The sequence below is a fragment of the Zonotrichia albicollis genome, chromosome 1 (genome assembly GCF_047830755.1).
Source record: "Zonotrichia albicollis isolate bZonAlb1 chromosome 1, bZonAlb1.hap1, whole genome shotgun sequence".
NCBI classification, from domain to species: domain Eukaryota; kingdom Metazoa; phylum Chordata; class Aves; order Passeriformes; family Passerellidae; genus Zonotrichia; species Zonotrichia albicollis.
The window spans coordinates 120,155,018-120,179,930 of NC_133819.1; the positions used below are offsets into that span (position 1 = coordinate 120,155,018).

At 43.6% G+C, this 24,913-nt stretch overlaps 1 protein-coding gene across 3 annotated transcripts; it reads left to right on the plus strand.

Annotated features, from left to right (window-relative positions):
• The first annotated feature begins 4,389 nt into the window (after nt 1-4,389).
• On the plus strand, nt 4,390-24,913 carry VXN (vexin). 3 transcript variants are annotated; one of them, XM_026791625.2, is made up of 7 exons: nt 4,390-4,687; nt 4,974-5,223; nt 8,148-8,203; nt 14,359-14,485; nt 18,414-18,475; nt 20,148-20,233; nt 21,926-24,913. In XM_026791625.2, exons 2-7 carry the CDS (start codon nt 5,160-5,162, stop codon nt 22,110-22,112), a joined length of 582 nt encoding a protein of 193 aa, XP_026647426.1. In that variant the 5' UTR covers nt 4,390-4,687; nt 4,974-5,159; the 3' UTR covers nt 22,113-24,913. The 3 variants fall into 3 exon arrangements, with proteins under 3 accessions (XP_026647426.1, XP_005479738.1, XP_074407909.1); XM_005479681.4 differs by having other exon boundaries at nt 5,054-5,223; XM_074551808.1 differs by lacking the exon at nt 4,390-4,687 and having other exon boundaries at nt 4,865-5,223.

Genomic DNA, 24,913 nt, shown 5'->3' on the forward strand with positions numbered 1-24,913 from the left:
CTGCTTTTGAGCCTTTAGTGCACCTTCTACTTCCTATTTTCTAAGTTGCTAGTCCTATGGTCTCTAGCCCAAATAACGATGGTCCTTGTTTTACATTTAATCTCATTTTCACACAGAGCTTAAGCCAGAGGAGGCAATGCCATCTGATACCCTCCAAAGACCTTTCATCCCCACTGGAGCACATGTATTGCATGTGGCAAAAGGAGCTTGATGGCTGTGTGGGGACACACAAGATATGTAAGGTGACAGTTCAGGCTGCCTTACTCTCTAGACTTATCCATTGGAGAAATCCTGAGTATTTTGTGCCTGGTTACCCAAAAGTAAATGGTATTGCACATAGTGCAAGACTCAGGATGCAGTTGCAGCAAGAGGGCTACCACTGCCTAAATCCAGGAACCACAGGACAAGCTTTGATTAATGTGTTTGTTTGCCCAAAAATGGTAGGAGCCAATACTCGAGATAATCTTAAAATGTTTTAAAGGAAAAAATTGGGAGTGAAAAAACCCTATCTAAAAATCATTGTGGCTTATCAGGGAAATAAAGACCTCAGTGATCAATTAGCTTGAAAAATTAATAAATCCAGGACAAATGTAGTTTCAGATTAGCATCCTAATGAGCTATTGTTGTCACAGCCTGGTTTGGACATATCGCTCCTTTGTTGACATTTTTAATGCTTTCTGTGGATTACCAGTACACGACCAGTATATGAAAGCTTGTTAAGCCTCCACGTGCTCAACCCGGCCCTAGCTTTAATACTGGCTTAGTGCAATCCCTGCTGCTGGCACAAGTTCTGTGGGACTGGAACCTTGTGGTGCTGGGCATTGTGTTTCTACCTAATCATCATATGGACCTACTCAAGTGTGTTTTACAAGCTTAGGGCAAATTTGTGAATGCCCAATTATCTATATGTAACTTTTATAAGAGAAGCCAACCAAGTTGTTGTTTTGGGTGTTTTTCCCCCTTTTTTTGTCTTTCTCTTCTTTTTTTCAGAATTCTGCATTATCTTTCTGTAACTAGAGGGGGGATGGTTTCAGCCTGGCTTCCAGGTCTGGCTGGTATTTCCTTTCACAATTAGCAGAGAAGCCTGTGCACTCATCTTTTCAAACTGCAGAGCTGTTGCATCTCTTTCTTCTGGCTCCCTGTAGATAATTTAAAGTTCAAAATGTTTTTTGAATGCCTCAATCTTATTCCCATTAAGGAAAAATCTGTTACAGTAGCTTCTAGACAGATGCAAATTCACATGTCACTTTTGAAAATTCACCTTTAAGCCATGCTGTGCTACTTCAATTTTAAACTAGTTTTGCTGTCTGCTACAAGTGTGAGATGAAGTTACTGATAGTGTATCTGCCTCTCTATTCCTTTCATTCAGAGAAAAACAAGAGATTATGTATGAGAAACTCACTCTATAGTTTGCTTTTTTCGTTGGTTTTCCTTTTCAGTTATTTGCAGCTGTAATTCTGTGGCCCTAAACCAAAACAAAGTGATTTTCCTTCCACAAAAAAGGCTGCTGGCATTGCATCATGCAGAAGTGGTTTAGAGTAGATGCCTGCAGTATGCATGTGCAGTTTTATCCCATCTTATTTTTAAATGGTTATCTGTGCATCCCTCTGTTCCACAATCCTATTCCAAAAATACCTGGGGTTTATCCTTATCATATTGCCCAGCTAACAGTAAGAAATAGGCTCAAGTGGCTCAGTACAGAGTAGATTTACCTCTTATGCAACAAGGTGCAAGATCCAGTGAGAAGCCAGAGACCTGCCTTGGGAAGAGCTTTGTCCTCTGTGGGCCAGGGAATCCCTTGGCAATACCCCTTGCACATGTCAGGAGTATCAGGTTGCTTCCCTGCAGCCTCACTGGAAGAAATCTGCACTGGAAAGGCATTCCTTTGTTCACAGAGGCCAGGATAAATAAGGTCTAGAGGTTTCTGATTCTCATCTTAAATAACTCAAACTTTTAATTACAGTTTTTGTAACCATATTTTGAAAATTGGACTCCTTTCAAGTTTACCAGCTCTGGCATACTTGGTAAACAGGACAAGCATCTACATTTGTTTCTTCAAAATATGTCCTAACAGATTCAGGCTTTGGAAAAAGCACTCTTGCCAACTGCCCAGAGGGATATCTCACCAGTTTATTGAATTTTTCTGCCATTTTTACAAGGATTGTTGTGTCTTCCGCTGTTTTGGATATTTTTTTCCTTTCAGCCTCAGCAAGCATTCTTTCTTCTCTGCCTTTCCCTCCTTTCTACCTCCATTCCCAAGAATCAAGTACTTCCCCTGTCCCAGACCTGCAGATAAGGTCAGATGTGTGTTTTGTCAGACAGCACGTGTCAGTTCTTGTGTCTGGAGTTCTCCTCCTTCTCCACCTCCTCCTCCTCCTTCTCAGTTGTCCCTGTTCACCTTTGGTAACTTTGTTCTGGCACCAGGAAATGTTTTGATCCTTTACAATCAACACTGACAGTGGGTATTTGGCAAACTGCTGTATCACAGCCCCCAGAGAAGAATTTGGATTCAACATGTTCACTTGGGAGTCTTAGGTGAAAGATTTACCCCAGGGCCTTAGGGTCTTCTCATGGCTGCAGTGGCACCATGACTAAGTTAACTAAGTTAACTTAGTTATAACTAAGTTAATAGCTTAGTCCTCACTTTAGTAGAGAAGAAGAAATTTGAGCCTGGTCTCCAGGCATTTTGTGTAGTTTGGGGAACAAAACAAAAAAAGATTCATAGACTCAAAAACTGTTTGGTTTTCTCCTCCCAGCACAGAGTGGGGTCTTGCTAGGTGAGTAGGGAGCTGGAAGGAGATACCATGTGAGATTGTCTGATGTGGCTCTGCAGTTGCTGGGTTGGACATTGTGGAGAGCTTCTCCTCCAAGTCTAAAATTACTGCCTACACTTCTTTATCAGGTAGCATGCAGTAGAGCTTTTGCACTACACTTCCTGCAGATATAATTACACTTATTTCATAGCTAATCCCAACATTGGACATTTGCCCAAAATATCTCCCAGAGACATAGAAAAAGTAGTGCAACATGTGCAGGTCTTCTCTTGAAGCCACATTAGGATTTCATGCAAAACCCTGAGCATTCATAGTGCTCAACTACTCTGCAAGATGTGGGTAAAATGAAGGAAACTCTTTTTCATGGATGGGGACAATTCATTCCCAGATGAGGATCCCAGACGAGACATATTCTATCTGTCCTCCTGAGCCCTATTTTTCTGTCTGAAAGTGATGGGAGTGCCTTTCAGCAGCTCTCTGTACAGTGATTTTTCCCCATCCTGTGCCCAGTAAAGGTGTGTCCAAAGCCTACCTGCCTTGTAATGCAGTGAATGCCAGCTGGTGACCAGCTCTAGAGTCTCACTTCAGTCTCCACATCCCACCAACCCTCAAAGGATGAAGAACTCAATTCTTGTTCTAATGTTAAACCCCATCTATGATTTCAAAATATCTGTAGGTCATACCTAGAATTTGGAAAACAATGACTTAGGTCCAAAAGTGCCCGTCTTCTCATCTGACTCTGACTATCTGAAGGTGAAATAAAGGGTGGGTTAGATTTGTTATAGCTTTTTTTTTTTAATGGACTATTCAGTGTTGGTCTTCATTATTTTTTTTTTTTATCCTTTTGAAAGCTTTTAGAGCCTCCTGCATAACCGCCTCTGCCCCATTCAGTGCTGAATGGACGGTGCGCTGATCTTTTTCTTGGTGGGTAATGGATTTGGGTTGATTGCTTGACACGGGGACAATAGGGGAATAAACAATTGCCTCGCACCCGTGCAGCTCCCCATCTGTTGAGTGCCTGCGCCTTCAGAGGCAGCCGGGCGGGCACAGATGAATGCACCAGCCCAGCCTGATGTTAATGACATCAGTCATACAAGCAGAACATGTGGCGCAATAAATCAAAAACTAATTGAACTTTTGGTTGATTATATTGCCGTCCCACTGCCTGCTTCGAGCATGGTTTCCTGGGACAATGCCCCCAGCCCTGGACAGCAGGAGCCTGCCCTGGGAGGTGACATGTGACAGCAGCTTCTCTTGAAACAGCGACACCTTCCACTCAACCAAAATGCTTCCAGGCTCAGGATGTCTATCTGACCAATATTTATTATTTCCAATAAGAAACGTTCATCAATATGACAGTGACAGCCCATGTTCACTGGCACTTTCCATCTGGGACTGTTGGTGGCAGACATCTATAGGAGAAGACAGCACTTGTTTTTGTGCTAATTAGACACACACGTGGTAGTAATGAAGGCTATTCATTAGACTGATATAATTTAATATCATTATTCACACTTGAAAGTGCTCCAACTACATCAGTTGCTGGAGCCTGCAAGCCAAAATTTTCTGTCTTGGGTGTCCATGGCAGCATTGAGTCACTAGAAGTTGAGGGGGCGGATATTCATAGAGGTGGAAAGGAACAATTTCTGATGGGAGTATTAAGAAATTAAAAGCTTTGGCAAGAAGACCCTTTATTGAAGTGCATAAATATGGGATTAGACCCCAGAGCCATCAAGTCAGGAACCCATCCATGACTGAGCCACCTTTCCTCCCCTTGCAACCACAGATGTGTAGGGGGCATGGAGATCTATGCACATCTGCCTTTCTTAGGCATTTGCTTTTCTTAGGCGTCTGCTTTTGAAATTTTGCTTTGAAAAACCCAGGATTCCAGTATTTGTGTATGAAATGAAAAGGTAAAGCACAAAATATTTTTCTTGATACATTTAGTAATCTCTTCATTATGTGTAAGGAGCAAGATTTTATGGTAAATGTGTTAAAGTACACATTTAACCCAACTTGTTACAAATATCTTTGCAGCACTTCTGTGAACATTTGCCAATAGATCAGAGTTTAATTATTAGCTATTTATTGCAGAGGATTCTCCACACTGGTAAAAGCAAATGTAAAATAAAATGCTCCTATCTGAGTAGAGGCTTAAGCAAGAGCTAAATTAAATCTTTGTGTTAATATTATTCATAGAAAGGCAGATGGGAGCAGAAAATGTTGCAATGAAGAATATGGAATGAGATGAGATCACAGCATCAGTCTGTCCTTTGTAGATCTGGACAATGATCACAGAGCCAGATTGGATTAGTGAAACCTATTTACCACAAGTTCAGAGCGGTTGCATGAAGCTGAAAGGCAGTCAGTAGGGAGAGGTGGAAAATGCACCAGATTTACAGCTGCAGCGATGAAAATTTAGAAGTTTTCACTGTGATTTCTTCCAAATGTGAGTACATCAAAATCTAACAACGGCTGTGGTGTTGTCTTTTAGAGGGGTGGGATGTTTAGCAGCGGGGAAATATTTGAAGGGAGCAGCTCATCTGTTCTGTGTGCCGTGCTCTGCCTGCAGCCCAGCCCTCGCTGCTGCTTTCTCGACCTAATCCCTGCAGGTGCTTCAATATTGTGGCTCTGTAAAATCTTTACTCTGGCAAAATTGGGAGCTCTGGAATCGGTGTTGCTGTACCTATGAGGTAACTGCTAAAGTGACAGCTTGCAACTGTGTGGCTTTTCTGTGTAATAGAAAAGAGAATGAAGTTCTGCGAGCAGTTAGAAGTGGGTGAAGTGCATGAATGTTGAATTTAAGTCTGCTGGCTCAATAAGTGGAACATTTCCAAAGCCATGCCCTGGAAATGAATGCATGATTAACATTAATTGCTTCTAATGAAGAGTAAGAACCGGACAAAGCCCAGCCTGCATTTGATTGAACAAATTAGTTTAAACTCAATGGCTGCATATTTCAGCAACAAGAAAGCAGGGAAAAGCAGGGAAAACAAATTGTGGGGCCAGATCAGATCTTTACTTGCAAGCTGCAAGCATGAGCTCTCAGCTGCTTAATTTTGGAATATAAGTGGAAATGACAAAGTGAACCATCACTGTAATTGTATTTGCTGCCCGAAATCTGGGCTATACGTACAAACATCCTTTAGCAGGCAAATCCACATACATCACCTGCAAGGATTCGTTCTTCTCTCCCTTCTCCAGCTCTGCAGAAATTGGTGTTTGCAAGGACAGCCTCGCAGCCCCACTGTTGGCATTGCTGCCATTGTATTCCCACCCAAGTGGGTCAATTCTGGCTACTTCTGTGATTCACCCTTCTTTCAATGCCTATTCAAGTAATTGCATGTTTGCTGGTGCTGTGATTTCCCTTTCATGCCTTGCCTTTCTTCAGACCTATAAACCTTTTGCCACTCATTTTGGCAGACAACAGGGGATGAGGGACTGTGGATCATATGTATTCAGAAAGTAGGCAAATTTATTACTGTTAGGCACATTTATGTGGTTTTCCTTTTGCACTAGCCTGGGCAGCAGTTATAACAGCATGAGAGCACTTGCTTCTGGTAGAAATCTCTAAAAAACTGTACTCCTTACACTATGTTGTAAAATACCTAAAGGCCAGAGAGACAAAAAGATAATTCCTTGCATTACTAAACTTTTCTGCACTTGAGTTTTTTGCTTAGAAGCAATTTGTTTTGTCGTCACACAGTGACATTCCAGAACTAAAGGTGATGGAAGCAGCTTCAAAAACAACTTACAGCTTATTCCTAGGTTTAAAAAAACCCAAACTACCTTCATTATGTTTGTCTGGCTTTCATCCCACACTCAACATGTTTTAAAATATAAAACATGTCCTGCAGGAGAAGGCAGTGAGGATCCCTGAGGATATCACACTGTGCAGAGCAGGCTGTAATCACACTGACAGCTTAGCGCACTCCAGGCAGGCAGACAACTTCCTTGTGACAAGCTCAGTGTGGAAGTGCCCTGTGCTGCAAGGGGCTGCTCACAGCTCACAGGGACCCTCCCATTTTCCTGTCCTGTTTCACTGCATCTCAGGCCAGAATTTCCTCTCCAGTGTGCTCCCCATGCTCCGGACTTACATCCTCACTGGGGAGTGGAGGGATGGCTGTTAGACACTCACAGGCTGTCTAGGAAGAGTGACTTTGGTCTCAGTGCCAGCTCTGCTTGCTTGTACCGCAGCCCTGGAAAGGCCAGGCACTTGTTACTGCTGCCATCTGAGGAGAGGAGTTTGGCTCCAGCAAGGAGCAGCCTTGGATGACCTCCAGATGCTTCCACAGCTCCAAAACTCTGCACACAGTAATACACAGCAGTAATAAGCACTGCAAGTGAAATGTATGCCAACAACGCCAAGGAAAGCTCACCTGGGGAGTAGGAGTCACCCATCATCCTGTGACAAACCTTCCTGGCTCCTCGAAGCCTTGGGATTATACACACAGCCTGAATAGGAAACCCCCATTCATGTGCCTTGCCCCCTGGGTCAGCCTTTAGAATTGGAGTTAATTCTCCACATTTGGCAGCTTTCTGCAAGCCTGTTTCTGTCACTGGTGGCTAAATCTGTAGCTCTGGTAGCCTGAGCACAAGGCAGGGTAGACATGATGAGGGGGAGACCTGGGAGTATCACATTCAGGCCAGTTTCAAGCCTAACTCAAACAACAACAGTTTAAAGAGCCTTCACTTAGTCCAGTAAAACCATCACCCAAAACCAGTTGCTTCAGCCCAGACAAAAGCTTGGCTTGTGGCCCTGGCACCCTGTGTGTCTATTAGCTAGTGGTTCTATGCTTTTGGTGTCTTTGTGAGTCTAAGAAATAAAAAGTGAGACAAAGACTTTAAGGAAAATGTCCCAAGCCAAAGAACAGAAGAGGTAATTTGGAGAATTGAAAAAGAAAATATTAGGCTTAGTGCAAATGTTGTGCTTTGGACATCATGCAGTGAAAGTGAAACAATGTCATGTGGGAGCTTGAGCTTATTGATAAAGTCTCTAACTAGATAAAATCATAATAGTCTCCAAGTTAATGTATATACTACTCATTTCCTCCTGAAGTTCTGGCAGGTGGGAGGCCAGATCAAAACTGAGGAAGGAGGAGGATTGCTCCTCCTGGAAGCCTGAGGGAGAGGAGCAGAAACTCGGGATGGGCTGTGGTCCTCTGGCCACAGATTTCTGTATTGTGCAGCCAGAGCATGCTCTCTGAGATCTCATCAAAAGGGACTTTGGTTTGTTTCAGCTGGAATCTTCCTTAAACCCTTTCTTCTCCCCCCTCTTCCCACCATGCCCCCAGTGAATTCTTACAGAGGACTTTGGGGGGCACATGTCCATCTCCACAGCATCCTGACCGTGTTCTGTTCTTCTCTTTGCAGCATGTAGTCCTGCCCGAAGACGAGCCAAAGCTTCACAGCACATCCTTGCAAAGAGTGTAAGAAAAAACTCCTTTCCTCTCCCTATTTTATTGTTTTCACATTCTAGTTGGCTACGCATACCCTCAAAAGTGCTGTGGGTAAATGGGAAGCAGATCTTCCAGGGTAAAGAAGGGCATCCATGTCTGGTGCTGGGAGTGGGGTGGGAAACAGAAGGAGAAGCTCCTGTACAGCTGCAGTTTATTTACAGAAGGGCTTTGAAAAAAAAGTACCAAAAACCAAACAAACAAAAACAACAAAAACCAAACAACAAAAAAAGCCCAAAAAAGGCCTTGCCATGCAGAGCCAGTCAAAATGAACATAGTGCTTACCAACACTGGCCATCTGAGGGAATCACAGACTTCATTATTGTCCATAGAGCCTTCACAGTAAGCCCAGAGACACCTGCAGGAGTGAAAAGTAAGCAAATCACACCAAATCACATCAGTGTTAATCAAGTAGTAATAATAATAATATTCATGTTTGTCCCCTGGTCCCAGCAGTTCTTGCCTGCCCTTGCCTCAGCCTCAGTGCAGAGGGCACAGAGGAACCCCCCAGATTAAATTAACTGAGCATTTTTCATGCTCTGAGTAAATGTCTTGCAAGTTCAGCTGCTTTCACACATGGGTGTGAGGTTTCTTGTCTTCAGAGACAGTTTTCCCTCCTGAAATCCACTTGAACTGTTCAGAACCCCTTGCACAATCCTTTTAGCTGATCTGCAGGAATGACAGTCTCTTCTGCATATCAAAGCACTTCTTACAAGTCTGAGACTCTTCTGCCAAAGCATTTTTTCTCACCACAGACATGTCTCTTATCTAGCACTTTGCTGAAGTATTTTGCTCCATGACCTTCCCTTTTTCCATGCCCTTTCCTGCTTCCCAGATCCATCCTCATTTTCCAAGAGCCTTTTCTTTGTATTCCTGATTCCCTGATCTCCTCACAGAACTGTAGGTCCTCCTGCTTACCACACTTACCTGTGCACCGGAAAAAACCCTCACATTCACTCCCACCCTCTCTTTTGGTTATTAAAGCAGATCACAGGATCCCAGTGCATCACAGGACACCTGGAGTGGTCCCCAGGAAGAGTCAGAAACATGTCTGGCATTTTCTGGGTAGAAGCTCTGCATGTGTATATTTTCCCAAATTGTGACAGTCTTGGTTTGGTTGGTCTTGTCCCATAGCTCAGGCTGAGATTTCAAAATTACTCTTCATTCCAAAAGAAAGATGAGTCAGACTGCTGGAGTGTTACTCCAAATAAGCCATTTTGAGATACTCCACTTTCATTTGTTAAACCTTTGGTATATTTTGTTTTCCATGCAATACAAAAACAGATAAGTCCAAACCAACATGAACAATTCTGAATTGATTAAATAAAATACTTAGATAATTTACTTTTTTTTTTTTTTGGACAATAATTCTCATAGAACTATTCAGCTGAAAAAAAAAAATCAGCTGGCTTACATCAAAATCAAAGGAAATTCTGTGTCTGTTATCTTGTCCCAAATCTCAGAAGATAGTTGTTTCTACTAAATGGAGGCACCTAATATTTCATTTGGATTGGATCAGCTGCTGTGGCAGCACTGTACTCATAAAAGCCTAAGAAAATAAGATAAGAAAGTCCCTGTTTTGTTGCTATATTTTAAGAGGATTGGGGTTTTTTCCCTTTGGGGCTTTCCTGACCCCAATTAAGGATGTCCTTTGATTGGCTCTTAGTCATGATGCAGGCAGCATCACATCAGCAGTGGCAACACCAAGCCTGAGGAATGGTCTGCAGCTCCAGCTACACAAACAAGGATGGCTCTCAAACCAAAGTGTTTGACTGAGCACAGCCAACTCTTAGACATTCCCCTTCCTCACTGGGATGCAGCTGCTTGCAGCTGGTGAGCAAGCACTGAAGGAAATTGCACGTACTGGAATAGACATGCCTGTGAGGAAGCCGTGATTGCCAATTTCTGGACCCACAGAAAAGTCGCAGAATGATTGTTTATTTTTCACTTTTACATCTGCACCTGCAGTCAGAGCTGTAGAAATGCCTCAGCTAACATGAAATCTTCTGCTCTGGTGATTGCAGTGGATGCACAACTTTAATCCTCAGCAAGGACGAAAATAGCAACCAATGTGGACGTCTGCCAGACCTTTTTTTTCACAGCAGAAATACTCAAGCAGTGTAGCATTAAGTGATTTAACATTCAAATTACTGACTGTGGGGGGTCAGTAATTTGCTTCCATCACATACAAGAACTCATCCCAAAAGCATGATAATGACTGTGGAAGGGTGACAGAAAGGAGGATACACCAATATGTATATTTGCAGTTCCTATTGCCCTATTAAGAGTTATTTCCAGTGGTAGTAGATCCTTCCCTTCTCTTCTAGCCCCAAAATCCCCTGGATAGAACTCTCTGGACACCAGTAGCTGTCTACTTTGCAAGAAAGCAGAAAATACCCCTGTGCATGCTAGAGCTGCCACCTTAAAAATCAGCTCAGCATTAGGCCATCAAAATAACTTAACTCTACAAATCTGGAGTTTTCTCCACTAACAAGAACATTGTTGTTCAAACTCTAACTTTCAAAGTTTTATCCAAAGCCAGGTATTTAACTGTCACCTTTTCTGGATGGTTGTTGGTTGGCAGTGGGATTTTAAGTCCAAGCTCAGGATGGTTGGAAGAGCCTCTCTGTGACTGCCCTGTATCCTCTGTGCCCCTTCCCCCTGAGCACAGCTAATTCCAAAAGTGGGTATGGCAGGCCTCAGTGCTCTCATCTGCATGGCAAAGTCCAGAAAAAGAGAGTTTGCTGGGCTCTGATTTCAGAGTCAATCCTGCAAACAGACTGGGTTGGCCAAAGGATTTACAGGTTCTAAAAACAGTAGGTTTTTAGAGAGCAGTTTGGTAATTCTGCATAGTTTGGCTGACTCTGCCATTTGCACAGATTTTAATTTCCTGGTATGTCTAGAAAAGAAAAGTGACTCCAAGTTGATCCTTCTGCTTTACCCTAGGTACCCTAGAGAAATGTCAGCTCCACTTTAGATCAAAACCAAGCTACAGCAGGTTTAGTTTCCTGACCTAGATAAGTCTTTACATATTACAGTAATGGGGGAGTAGCCAAAGTCACTGTGAAATCTTGAATTAGAAGATAAGGAACTCCCAAAATGTGCTACAACCAAATGCTGAAAAAAAAAAAAATCTGCTGAAAGTATGTTATTGACATTGCACTGTTGTCTCCAGCTGTAATGGAAAATGGCACTGTAACTTATTTGTACAGGTTCTGCTGCTTGAAGACATTTTGGCATTACTAATCTCATATGTAACAAGGAATTAAAAAAACACAGACAATGTGTCTAAATAATTCTTGCTATTAGTCAAGATAAAAACCTTCTTCTTTTCCCCAAACTGTGCAACACATAGGCAGAATGTTAAGTTTCAAGTCCATGGTGGTTTACACTGATCAAGTAAGCCACTTTCAGGATTAGAGGTGACTGCAGCCAGCATCCTACTTACCAAAAATGCTCTTTCCATGACAATGCAAAATAAGTGACCACGGCTGTCTCAGGAGCAGAGGGTCGATGACATTTTCTGTCACACACCTGCAAAGACTAAGTGTGACCAAGAGCACCGGACATTTTTCCAGAGATGGAGGGAAAAGCTGAGTTTTGTGGCTTTCCTTGAAAGCTGGAAGAGCTCGGTTCAGACTCCAAGGGCTGTCATTAGAGACCCCTGCCAGCCACAGTCCATCATATCAGTCCTGAGGATGGGAGTCTCCACTGGTGTCCCCATGGTGCAGGGGGTGACGCCCTGGTGAGCAGCTTGTAAGGTTTGTGTGGCCAGGGTGTGTGTGGACACAGGAGCCTGCAGGAGCTGCTGCAGAGGGATGGGGAGGTGCTGGAGCTGCTCCAGGAGCAGCAGCGAGGGAGGGAGCCAGTGCCAGCAGCTTAAGCAGCAACAGGAGGCCTCTCACAACCAGCATCACCGTCATTCTGAGACATTGGAGCAATGCTGGGGCTCTGTTGGCAGCTCCAAATTTGTGATCAGTGGAGCTGGGAGCCAGCTGCAGCCTCCTTTGGCATGTGCTTGCCTTCAAGGACACCAGTAGTCCCTTTAACTGAACACTGGGCATGTCTTTAGGTAGTTTACAGCACATGGAGCATGATAGGCTGTGTGTCAAAATCTGCAGAAATAGGGGGAAACCGCTATCCAGCTGTGGATTAGGCTTTGGTTGCCTTACCTGCCTTTTCCACAAGTATTTTTGCCAGTTGTTGGGCAGTTTCTGCTCCTCATCCTACTAGTCAGTAGGATTTAAGTAATGTAGGCTTGTCCAGACTCCTGAGGGTACATGGAGACAAAAGAATGAAAAGTGGTTAGGTTGGGATTTTTATTCTTTCCTGTTTTGGAAAACGTGGGTTTGCATATGTTGTTATGTCTGTGTAAAAAATCATATACACAGAACATTGCAGATTATTGGCAAATTGAATTAAAACATAATTAGAGGAAATGGACAATTTGGTGTGAGGGGACATGCTTGAATAGGTTCTTGTTTTTATCTTGAGTGTGTGTTAAAAGGCAGAGCAATAGACAGAATTAAGGCTATTTCTATGGCAATAGTGAGCTGGCCAGTTTTTGGTCTTAGTCTTGAGGCAAAATAACTATATTTATATCTAAAACACATAGACAGCAGCTGCCAGTCATCAGCAAGATGCAACTAACTGCTTTTCTCATGGCCTTCCAACATAAGTTAGTCTAATAGGAAATAGTCTGAATAGTTGCCACATGTCTTGTTTCCTGGCTGGTTTGGATCTTCACGCTGTTTAAGTGGCTCTCTATGACACCAGCAAGTCTTTAGGGAAGAATAAAAAAAACCAACAAAGTATGAAACACTCTGTCCCTGCTGTAGGAACTTTGATCTTCTTGAGAAAACTCTTTCGAGACCATCCTGGAGAGCAGTCCTGACCAATCCACTTCTTTGAGGTGTATCCCTGTTTTTCCAAACTCACATTAGCTCTGGCATCCCCAGCTGCCTTTGGCAGGACAGTGAGTGCCATGGCTTAGTCGTAATTGGTTAGAAAAGAGCTTGATTTTGTTCATGCTTGTTTTCAGGGACTGTGGGAGATGGAGGGGGCGGGGGTGATGCTCAAAGTTGCAGCTGTCAGTCAGTCTTGCCTGTGTGAGCCAGTGTTGTGAAAATTAATCTCTAGGAGAACAATTCCTCTCTGCCTCATAGTCTCTGTAGTTTTTTATCAGGTACAATATGTAAGTTCAAAAGACAGGAGAGACCATAAGGAAACAGCATTTGTAGTTTGCATTGCATAAGTTTGACTGGTTGCCCAAGATGTGATGCAATAATAAATCTGGGCTCTATCAGAGGCAAATCCTATTCAGCAGAGCTTGGAGAAGAGCACATTTCAGCCTCCTGAGGAAAGTATAGAAAGGTGCAGATAAGTAGCTGGGTCCCAGAAAGACCCAGCAGGATTTTCCCATACTTCTGTACACAGCACAGAAGCTGGAGCCAAACAAAATCCCACAAATCCCACAGTCCTCCCTGACAAAATCCCCTTTGGATGACAGCAAAGCAGCAGGAAGAACAAGCAGCCTTTCAGCTCCCCCATGACCTCGATAGAGCACCTGTTAGGAAAATTAATCCACAAACACCAGAGGTTTATGGACAAAAAAGAGACAGAAGAGTCCTTTCTGGCTTCATTCAAATAAAGGGAGAGGCCATGGGGCATTCCCCTGGGATCTCTCCAATTTTTGGAGGACACAGCCTGCCTTTTTATCCCAATTTCCTGGCCCCGTTTCCCTCCTCTCTTTCCCCATTGGCTGAGGTACTTGAGAGGTACAGACTCCCCAATACGCCTCATACCAGAGATTTCCTTCTACTGTATAACCCTCCCTTTTAATTTTTAATTCATATGGAATTTAGGGCGTTTTCTTCTCCCATTGTTTCTTTCATCTCTCAACGTCTAATTTCATTTATCAGCAAACCTAAAGTTCATTTGTAAAAAGCAAATATCTTTTTCCATTCATCAATCAGTGGAATCCTTCTCATTGTTTCTTTTATCTCCCAGTGCTAGTTTTATCTACCAGCAGACCCACAGCTTGTTTGTAAAGCCAAATCTGCCATTCCTGTCACACCTGATGACAGCCCGGGGCCGGGTGTGACGGGGTGTTTGCCTGTCCCCTGCAGGTGGTGGCCATACCAGAGCACCGGTCCCACCAGGACCATCTCCTGCGAGTGCTGTACGAGGAGGAGGCACGGGGCAGCCCGGGGCAGCGCAGAGCCAGTCCCAGCAAAGGCACTGCCCAGCACCCTGGTGAGTCCACAACTGCTGTATGGCACTAAATAGTTTATCTAGTTGTTGTTTTGCACTGTGTGATTGGAGATTTGCAGTCTTTATATCACACTGAATAGCTTATGTTACATCACATGGTTTGTTATTCCCCTCTCCCATTGCACAGTTTTTCCCTCACTCCCTGTTGTCATCTTATTACACGGGTTCCATACTGTTATTTCCTTAGGTACTGCAGAGGGGTTCCATACTGTTATCTCCTTATTTCAAAACACCTTCTTGGTGTTTCTCATGGACAGCTCCTCAGAGAAGTGCCCCTTTCTTCTTCACAAAGCAGCCAACTGACTCCAATTCCCCTTGCAACCAGGCACCCCACCCTTTTATAGCCCTCTTCTTCTCATTGGCTACAGCTGTGGCCTGTTAAAGTCAGGCCTGCTCCAAATGTTTGATAACTGGCCCAGCTGCAACTCCTTAAAGTTACTTTCTTTCTACACTACCTTTATCTTCTTATATTCTATCCCCCTACAACCCCAGTACCCCTGGTGTTGTTCTCTCCCCTGGTCAGTCCCTCCCCTCGCCCTGCCTCACCTGGATCCCATTGGATGTGGTCCTCTTCCTCTACCCCCCTACTCCCCGGGTATAAAAGTCCCCCACAAGAAGGGGATGGTCTCCTTCCCACCTTGGAAATAAATGTGGGATGTTGGTCCCCATGTGGAGAAGAGCCCTTCTGGTCTTTTGCCTTTGTCCATGTAAGATTGTGTGGGCCGGATTTCATAGCTAGCCAGACTGGACCCGAACAGCCCATCCAGACATGGACTCTTAGAGCTGGCCAGAACCAGAACCAAAGCCCTTCATTCCTCCCTGGCTCCAGAATGTTTTTGGATACCGCAGTCTGCCGCTTGTGCAGAGAAGCAGCAGACTGAGATATCCAAAACAGCTGACTGCGATATCCTCTTTATCGTGGACCTGGAGGATGAGTCCGTGCTGATGTGAAAAACACCAGTCACTCGTTTTTAAAATTTTAAAAGTTGAATAGTAATAAAATGGTTATGAAGATAGGAAAATAATTAGAGTAATATACATTTGGACTATTAGGATTTAGAACAACATGAGACAATAAAAACAAAGAGTTATGGGCAGTCTGGGTATCTCTTTCTGGGCAAAATAAGCCCAAAAAAGGACACACATTAACAGAGGATTAACCCTTAAAAGCAGTAGCCTGTTGCATATTCATAGACCTCATACATGATGCATAAATTCCATTCAAACAAAGGATTCTGTCTGGTCAGTGTCAACTTCCTCTGAATCCTAATGGCATCTTCATGGCTGAGCAAGGTGGGGAGAAGTTCATTTCTTCTGATAATGGAGCAATAAATTCATTTTCTCAGAAAGATTTAGGTGTCCTGTGGCTGCTATCTCAATGTGAGTTCTCTCTTTAAAGAAAGTATCTTACATAACATAGTTTCTATTTTAACATTATGTTATAACCTAAAAGTATATTTAACACACCACTTAAGAAAATTAATACAGTATAACTTTCTAACATAACATATATAATATTCATTTTAATATTTGCAAAAAGCCAACCATAAAATACACATTTTTCACACCTAAAATATCCAGTGGAATTAATGAGATAATGACTGTGGCATTGCTCAATTTATTCAGAGTCATAAACTCGCTTTATTCAGAGTCATAAACACTCCCTGACAATATTTTAGAGATGAAAATTGTAAATTACTGAGTTCGCCTGTCATCTTATTATATAAGATCCCTGTTCAGTTGCTTAGGATCAGCTAGAAGATAATCATCAGGGATGGATTTTCAGATGCTGGATGTCAGCCACAAACCTGATTTTTTGGCAACCAAATCGTGTTCAGCATATTTGTGAAAAACCGTGAAGGAAAAATAGATCTTGCCAATACAAAACCAAGGAGATGAGTAAACACAAACAGAGTGGCCATTCAGCTCCTCCAACACTGGTGTGTTATGTTTGGAAGACTGACTTGGAGCAGGGCTGTGCAGTTTCACATGGGATGGCCTTCTAGCCAAAAACACATCTTTTGCTCTCCTGTGAAAAACCACCCAGATGCAGTCAAGTTGTATATCTTTAAAGAAATCCCACATGGCATGTTTTTCCAAGATAAATTGGACATCTGGATGTTAAAAGGTGCTATATCTCTAAAGCAGGTCCATGAAGGTGCATGTTCCTCACATCATTGGTCTGCAACCACACTGCCCATCAGCCATCCCATTAAGAAACAAACCAGACAAGAGTGGGGCCTGGGAAACTGGAAAGGAAGAAACTGAGCCTGGGACCATAGGAAAAGATCTCAAAAAGATCCCAGGACCAGAGCCAAGACGTGGCTGAAAAAAGAGCAGGAGCTTCAGGGCTGGAGCAGGGACAGGAGAAGGAGTAGCTGGGGCTGGCTCAGGGTAAAGGGTGGCAGAGAGGCAGAAAGGAGGGAGTGCAGGTCTCTGCTGTTAGGGGAGATGAGAGTAAAGGATGACAGATAAATGCAAACAAGAGAAAAGCTGTAGGACTCTAAAAAGAAGAGCAGAAAGGGAGGAAACAGGTCTCATAGAGGGAGAAAGGGAAATGAGTAGGCAGAACTCAGAAATTAAGTTTAAATTAGAACCAACGATAAACAAACAAAAGAACACAGATGAGGCCATTAGTGTGTTTATTGCTCCCATCAGAAATCCTGCTCAAACAGCAAAGCAGGACAGTCCATTCCAGCATTCTGGAAGTGGAATTCACACTGCATCCAGCCACACTGCCCTGCGGGGAGCAACTACAAACCTTAAAGCCATGAAGCCATGAGGACTTTCTTTTGCTTAGATATATTGCTAAAAGTTTGTAAGAACATTTTCTGTATCTATTAAGGGGGATGGGCTGAAGGGAAGAATCAGACAAAGTAAGAGAAAACAAAACCAAATAAAATGAAAAAATATGGGCTTGAGCTGAAACACTGCTGATCCACTTGCTGGATACTGTCAGTACCCAACATGCACGATGAGAGGAGGTAATTGCATTAACTTTGACGTGAGGGATACAGTAAGGTACCTAATGGAATTACTGGAGGGGGGTGGAGCAGGAAGAAGGAAGCTGGTTAGGATATTTATCCCAGTCAAATATTGCCCCCAGAAGGAGGAGATAGTTCCAGTTGCTAAGTCATGCTGGAGACAGCACTGTAAGCAGCACCCTGGCTATTTCCAAATTTGCTGTCGTTATTTATATTCCATTGGTCAAAGCAGTAGAGAGGTCCACATTCCCACAGCCAAATAGAAGGATTTGGCCACATGAAAAAATCTGGTATCCCTCACTCATATATTTCCTTGGCACAGTGGGCAGGAATGTCAGTGAGCATTTATCCATGGATAAACTATTGGATGAGCAATTACTTGAAACTGAAGGGTAACCTTCAGGGCTGAGGACAGCAGAGAGAGAGATGTCACTCAGCCACAGGCAGAAAGGTGGAAATCCCTCCCTGTGACAGGGTTGACGTAGCACACATCTCTGTCCAGGTTAAAACAACTCCCCAGAGCAATACAGAAAGGAGAGAATGATCTGCCAGGCAGGACAAACCTGCAGTGGGGGCTGAGAAGCAGCGTTTGGGCTCTTTGCTTGTAGAAATACACAAGTGTTTACAGAGGGGGAAAGGGCTCCCACTTAGCTTGGGCTGCTAAGGGCAGCTTGTCATCTCATTTGAAAAGTCCAGGAGTAAGCGGAGAGACTTTCCAGAATGACTTAAGCAGCTCCACAATCACTTATTTTGACATCACAATAGATGGTCACTCTGCTCCTTTGGCTATAATCAAATCTGATGGGACTGTAACCTGTATCTGGTCTCTGTCCATATCTGGGTTTCACTGCACAGAAGGAGGTTTTTCATACAAGCTGTGCCAATGGGATGATTGCAACTAATATCATGTTTCTTATGCTTTACAGTGGGAATTACTGAACAAGAGTCATCCAAGTCCTATAATCACCTGTTGGATGGAAAATCTTTGGTAAGCAAATAGAGCAAGACCAGCTACCAATGCATCTTAAAACCTTGTACCCATCAGCATGTCCCACAGTAACAGCACGTCAGTCTGCTGCAGAACCTGCAGATTCCACAGCCCTTGTTCAAGCTTGAAACAGGATTTATGCCAGAGGATCCCTTAGCTGGGAGCAGAGACTGGCACAGGACAGAGAACTGCCCCTCAGGAACCAGGAAGAGGGGTGGGATGGAAACAGGCAGGCTCCTGCTCTGGATGCTCAAGCACCTGCAAGAGCTGGGAGAAATTAGCCTCTTGTCTCTCAGGGAATTGCACAAATTGAGAAAAAAATAATTTCTCAAGTGGAACAAGCATCAAATAATTTGTTTTCTCCAGAATGCCATCCTGACACAATAATCTCCAAAGTCAGGAACATAAATAAAGAGTTGATGGAAAAATTATCATACAAACCCCCAAAATGTGTTCTCTAACAGACGGAAAAAATATTTTGGTTAAAAATGATTCACCTTTACTAAAATGTTCTCCCTCACTTCTTTGTCTTACAGTGCCCCCCTACTTTTCATAGTCTCTACATTTAATAAAAACTAACTTTTTCAAAGAAAAAAAGTCTTTTAATAGTTTCTGGCCAACACCAGACCATGCTGTTGAAACTTTGTGGTTTTAGAGGCCCTTTTGGATGGTTGAAGTATGCTTGCTAGCTCATAGCTGGGCTACACTTATGAAAAATACAGTACAATATTTAAGGATGGTTAAAACTAATGTTATTCACTGTAATGAATCTAATTGAACCTTCTAATAATTAACTTAGTTAAATTTCAAAGAATGTTTGCAAAAGTGATTTCAAACATTTCTAGATCTTAGGATACTTGAAAAATACATCTAAATGTATACCCAGTCTCAGATTAATCCTAGGAGTAATAGCCCTAGAAAGCTTAAGAGCAGTTATGGTAGTGACAATAATATGAACATTTTTTTTCAGAATTGCCAGTAAAATCAATATGTGTGCTTATTGCCTGAAATAATGAGTGCACCTCACAATTTTTGACATTTTTTTTCCTGTTTCTGGGCAACTCACACCTAAACTTACCATCTTGGAGGATGTGCTGTTCTCAGAGACCTGTTTATGGGGAAATGTGACTCAGCTCTGGTGGGCAATTTATGATCAAATAAGACAAGGAGGAAGTGGATGATTGGGCACTTGTGGGCCCATGGTAGAACTGGAGCATAACCAGGGTGCCCCCACACCACAGAGCAGCACACAACAAACAGGGAAACTCCTCTGAATGCTGAACAAGCTGTGATGGCTGGGGCATCTGCTTCCCAGGCAGCCCTGGAGACGGGAGCAGCAAGAGGCAGGCTGCTCACTCTGCACAGCACCTCACTGCCTCAGGAAGCTAAACACAAAAACTAGGCAATAAAAAGTCCTGCAAGTGTCCCTTCTGTGGTGAGAGGTGTAACTGTGGCTCACTCAAATCCTGTGCTGAGCTCAGTGAGAAAAATTCACGTGAGCAACTGGTGATTGTGTGGGTGAGAGTTGGGCCGTCAAATCCCTAACCTGCTTTCTCTTGTTAAGAGACTTACAGCATTTACTGGTTTTCTTAAAACAGCCTCTTTCCTCAGATGAACTGCTGTCCCCACTCATCAGTGGCATTTCCTAATGATGTGCTCTGTCCTCCCCCAGATCCCTCCATCTCCAGTTGCCCATATCACGGTGAAAGCTGTGGCTGTTACGGGCTCGCCCACACGCAATCGCGCTTCTACAGAAGAGTAAGTGCCTTCTGCTGGGAAAATTAATCCACAAACACCAGAGGTTTATGGCCAGAAAGGAGACAGACGAGTCCTTTTACTTTATTCTAATAAAGGGAGAGGCCAGGGGGCATTCCCCTGGGATCTCTCCAATTTTTGGAGGACGCAGCCTGCCTTTTTATCCCAATTTCCTGGCCCCGTTTCCCTCCTCTCTTTCCCCATTGGCTGAGGTACTTGAGAGGTACAGACCTCCCAATACGCCTAATCCCAAAGATTTCCCTCTGATGCACAACCCTCCCTTTTATTTTTTAATTCTTAAGGAATTTAGGGGGTTTTCTACCCCATTGTTTCTTTCATCTTTCAATGTCTAATTTTGTTTATCAGCAAACCCAAAGTTCATTTGTAAAAGCAAATATCTTTTTCCATTCATCAATCAGTGGAATCTTTCCCATTGTTTCTTTTATATCCCAGTGCTAGTTTTATCTACCAGCAAATCCACAGCTTGTTTGTGAAGACAAATCTGCCATTCCTCTCACTTCCCACCCTCCAGACATGCCTCTTGCTTCCCCAAGGCAGGGACAGATTGCTAAAGGTTATGCTGATTTTATTATCATCCATGGCCATTTATACAGCTATCTCTGTGCCCATTACAGCTCTGCTTTATCACTGGGGAAAAAAATCATCATAATTCAAAATAAAAGTATTTTCTCCCTAAGAAGTCTGTAATACTTTCCCTAAAATGTGATTAGAAAATGTAATTAATCGAAGAAAAAAATTATGTCTTAAAGCCTAATTAAGGAACAGCTTGACCATGATGCACTCATCGCCAGGCAGTTAACCCAGACGTGGGTCTGGGTGGGATTTGAGATGCCACCATTGTCACCTGAGGGACAGTAACTAGCTCATGGTCACAGTGTCCTCACACTCCATACACAGAGATGGAAGTTCTCATGGAGCTCATCACTGCCATGCGGTCCCTGGGCTTTGGTGGAAGGGCCCAGCTCTCTCCTTGGGCAATCCCCCTGCTTCTTTTTGGGTGGCAGCTGCTAGAGGGGATGCACTTGGATTGGTCCCACTTGTAGCCTGTCCCCTTGTGTCAGTGTCCCCTCTGACAGTGAGGGAACAAGGACACCAAGCTGAGTGTGGCAGCTGCAGCATCCCAGCCCCCTGACCTACAGAGTCTGTGCTCATTCCAGACCTGCCGGTCCCAGGGGTGGGCCAGGAATGGACACACATTTCAGCCAGGCACGGGTGCTGTCATTATAGTGCAAGAGTTCTATTGTCATTACATTGCAAGAGTTTCATTATATTGCTAGAGTATTGTTGTTATATTGCTAGAGTTTCATATCTCCTTGACGTTTCTTGTAGGCAGCTCCTCTAGGCGCTGACTCTTCCATGTCCTCACAGCAGCCAAATGACTCCAGTTCCCTCTCAACCCCCCAATCCACTCTTTTGTAACACTCTTCTGATTGGTTACAGGTGTTGCCTGTTAAAATCAGGCCTGCTTCTAATCTTTAATAATGAACCCAGCTGCAACTCTTAAGGGGATAAGATTACTTTCTATACTACCTTTATTTACCTATATTCGATTCCCCTACACACAGGTACACCTTTTCAGCCAGGAGCCCTTGGTTCTGAGGGGCTGGTTGCCATAAGCAGGGAGGGAGGGCCAGGGAGAAGCACTCTGCACACACTTTGTGTTTTATTTGTTAGCCACAGGCAGCGCTGGAGGAAGACAACAGAGTATGACCTGTCCCTGCCACCAGGAGCAGAAGCATCCCTGCCACTGACAGGAGGCAACCTGTGTGGGACACCCAGCCTCCTGAGGAAGATGTGGATGAAGCACAAGAAGAAGTCAGAGTACCTGGGGGCAACAAACAGTGCCTTTGAGGCGGACTGATAAGGCTCAGCATCCCTTGGAAAGGCAGAAGGTCCTTTAGCAGGACAAGGTGCTTTAGGATCAATGAGGGAACAGACACAGAACAGCTCATCCAGGAAAATTATATCCTTTTCTATTACTTGATGCCATTGCCTCAGAACAGTGGGAGAAAGGCTAACAAAGGTAAAAATGGTGAATATGATGCAACTCGATGGCCTTCCCTTGTTGCATTACACTAAAATCCCAGCTATCCCGCTAGATTTACCTCTTGACTCAATGCTGAGACTACTGCTGACCCACTCACCATTTCCCATGCCCTGTCTGAATGAGCTTGGACTTGCAACAAGAGAAGCCTACAAAGAGATTTGTGAATTCCTGCAAGGCAGCAGACTGATTACAGAGTGCCATTAAATCCCAGGATCTGCTCGTGCACCACTGCCTGTCGTCCTTCTCCTCTCATATCATGAGATAAAAACCTCATCTTGCGATATGCTTGGCTGAATGACACATCCTAAACATCTCTTTTCCTTCAGTTTTGATGTTTCAAGGCAGGAGTAAAAGATGCAAAAATTCTAAAACAATGGGCCAGAACTGAGCAAGTTTGCAAACATATGTACCAAACTTTGCTATGTGATGAATTATTTGTGTTTCAAGTTGTCCTGCCAGATCAAACTATGAGCAACAGGATATGCTCAAGGGATACTTTTTGCCATAGAACCTGCTTATAAGTGAAATGGTAGTCAGCAATTTACCCTCCACCCATGTGGTAAAGGATATTTCATTAATAAGTGCACAAAATACTAGGAGGAAGGAAAATATGTAAATCATGCAACTAAGTGACTAAGCATAAGATATTTGCATGTAAGAGACCTGTGCATATGAATAGATGGAGTTAATGGGATTTGCGTTAAAAAATTTTCTCTCTCTCTTTTTTTTTTTTTTCAATTTAGAAATTGCTGGTCAGGTCCTCTTTAGTTTTTCTCTCAAAAAATAACAAAACAGTTTTATAAAAAAAGTTTTCACCACTGTTATGGACAATATCATATTAGCCATGAGCAGTACTTGCCTTCTGTGAGTGCTCTCCTACTTATTATAAAAAACCACTGGTTTCCCTAAATACAGAACTTCATATTTAAAGTCAGAGGAGGCGTATCTCCTGTTGTTTGTAGTAATGATCACCTCTGATTTAACCGCCCATGCACCGAGGCGTAAATTAAAAATAAAGGTCTGGCTCTGTGACAGCAGCAGGGGGAAGGAGCTCCCAGGTGCACCTTGCCTGCCTGCAGCCAGTGCAGTGAAAGGCACTGAGATCCATCACAGACAATGCCATGGTAGCGAGGGACAGCTGGCCCTGGTCAGGGTCACCACCTCAGGAGTACCAAGGGACCACCTGAGTGGGAGGGAAGGACAGCCAGGACTTGTGGCACACAGCTTGACAGCCTGAGCAACCAAAGTTCATGGAATGGGAAAACAAATGGAGCAGGCCAGTAGCTTCACAGAGCATATGGTCCTGATGGCTGCAGGGAGGGCAACAGCAAAAACCTACTGAGGGCTGGACATGGTGGAAGTGGTAGTCGAATGGGGGATGGAAGTTCTTACTTAAACAGGTACTGTGGCTTCTCACATTGCTAGAGCCAAGTCAGCCCAGAGTGTGCCAAGGAGAGAGACCTTCATGAAATCCCTCTGCTAGCCCTCCTGCTCAGCTCTCTGTCACTGCTCCCATCACAGGCTCCTCCAGCAGAGCTGCTCAGCTGGCCAGAGGAAAACTTTGCACCTCAAAACCACATAGACTCTCCCTCCTCATTACCAAAGGTGAAAGTCCTTCTCTGGCCCAGCAGCCCAAGACAGGGATGATCTGCTCTCCAGCTTTTATTTCTTGCTCCTGGCAAAGAAGGAACACAGCTCCTTGTGACACAGTGCTGGCCATGTGTTCTGTGCCCTGGCATGGGAGAGCAATGCTGACACCCACTGAAGGCTGCTCACCTGAACAAGTCCCTGTGAGACAAGGGTGCACCCCACCTTCCAGTTAGAGCCTGGCTCACTCATCCTGTGCAAAAGTCTGAGCATCCTGACCCTGCCAACATCAGGGCCTCAATGACTGAGCCAAGCTGGAGCCATGGTCAAGAGTTTCCTGAAACACTTTTTAGAAATATCACTAACCACTTCAGCCCCCTCCTCAGCCCACAGAACTCCTGCCAGCCACCCATATATGTATTTTTGCACACATAGGTAAGCCTAGTAAATTCAGTGGGACTGCTCCCCTGCATAGCAGTGCATACATTCAAAGAGTTGGGAGAACACCAATCACTGCTTCCCTTTTTTTGGTCTCATTTCCTAAACCAAGGAAAAATAAGGTTGATAGACAGACACTGGGAAAAGTCCATTTACTGAATTAGGTGTAATTAAGAGAGTGAACATTTGTGGTACCTGTTCTTGTAGTTAACATGGCCCAAAAAGTACCCAAACACAGTCCAGGGCAGCAAGAGTTTTGCTTGTTGAGGAAGTTGCATTGTAGAAGTAGTATTCAATTTATTAATTAATAGCTTTGAGCAGTATGAGGATGGAGGTGGAGATTATTAATATTTCTTCTTAATAATTGCTGTATTTTGACGTGTATTTATGCTTTTCTTATTTATTTATTTATAATTTGGATCCACGAGAGAAGGAGCTATTTACAAGAAGCATATTTAATTTCCTTGTATTCCAGGAACTGCTGTGGAGATTTTTTGTATTGTAGTATTTGTTTTATTGATTTAAAACTATGTTCTATTCTTAAAAAAACCTGAAACAAGCAACAAAAATAAACAAGTAGCATGTGGTTA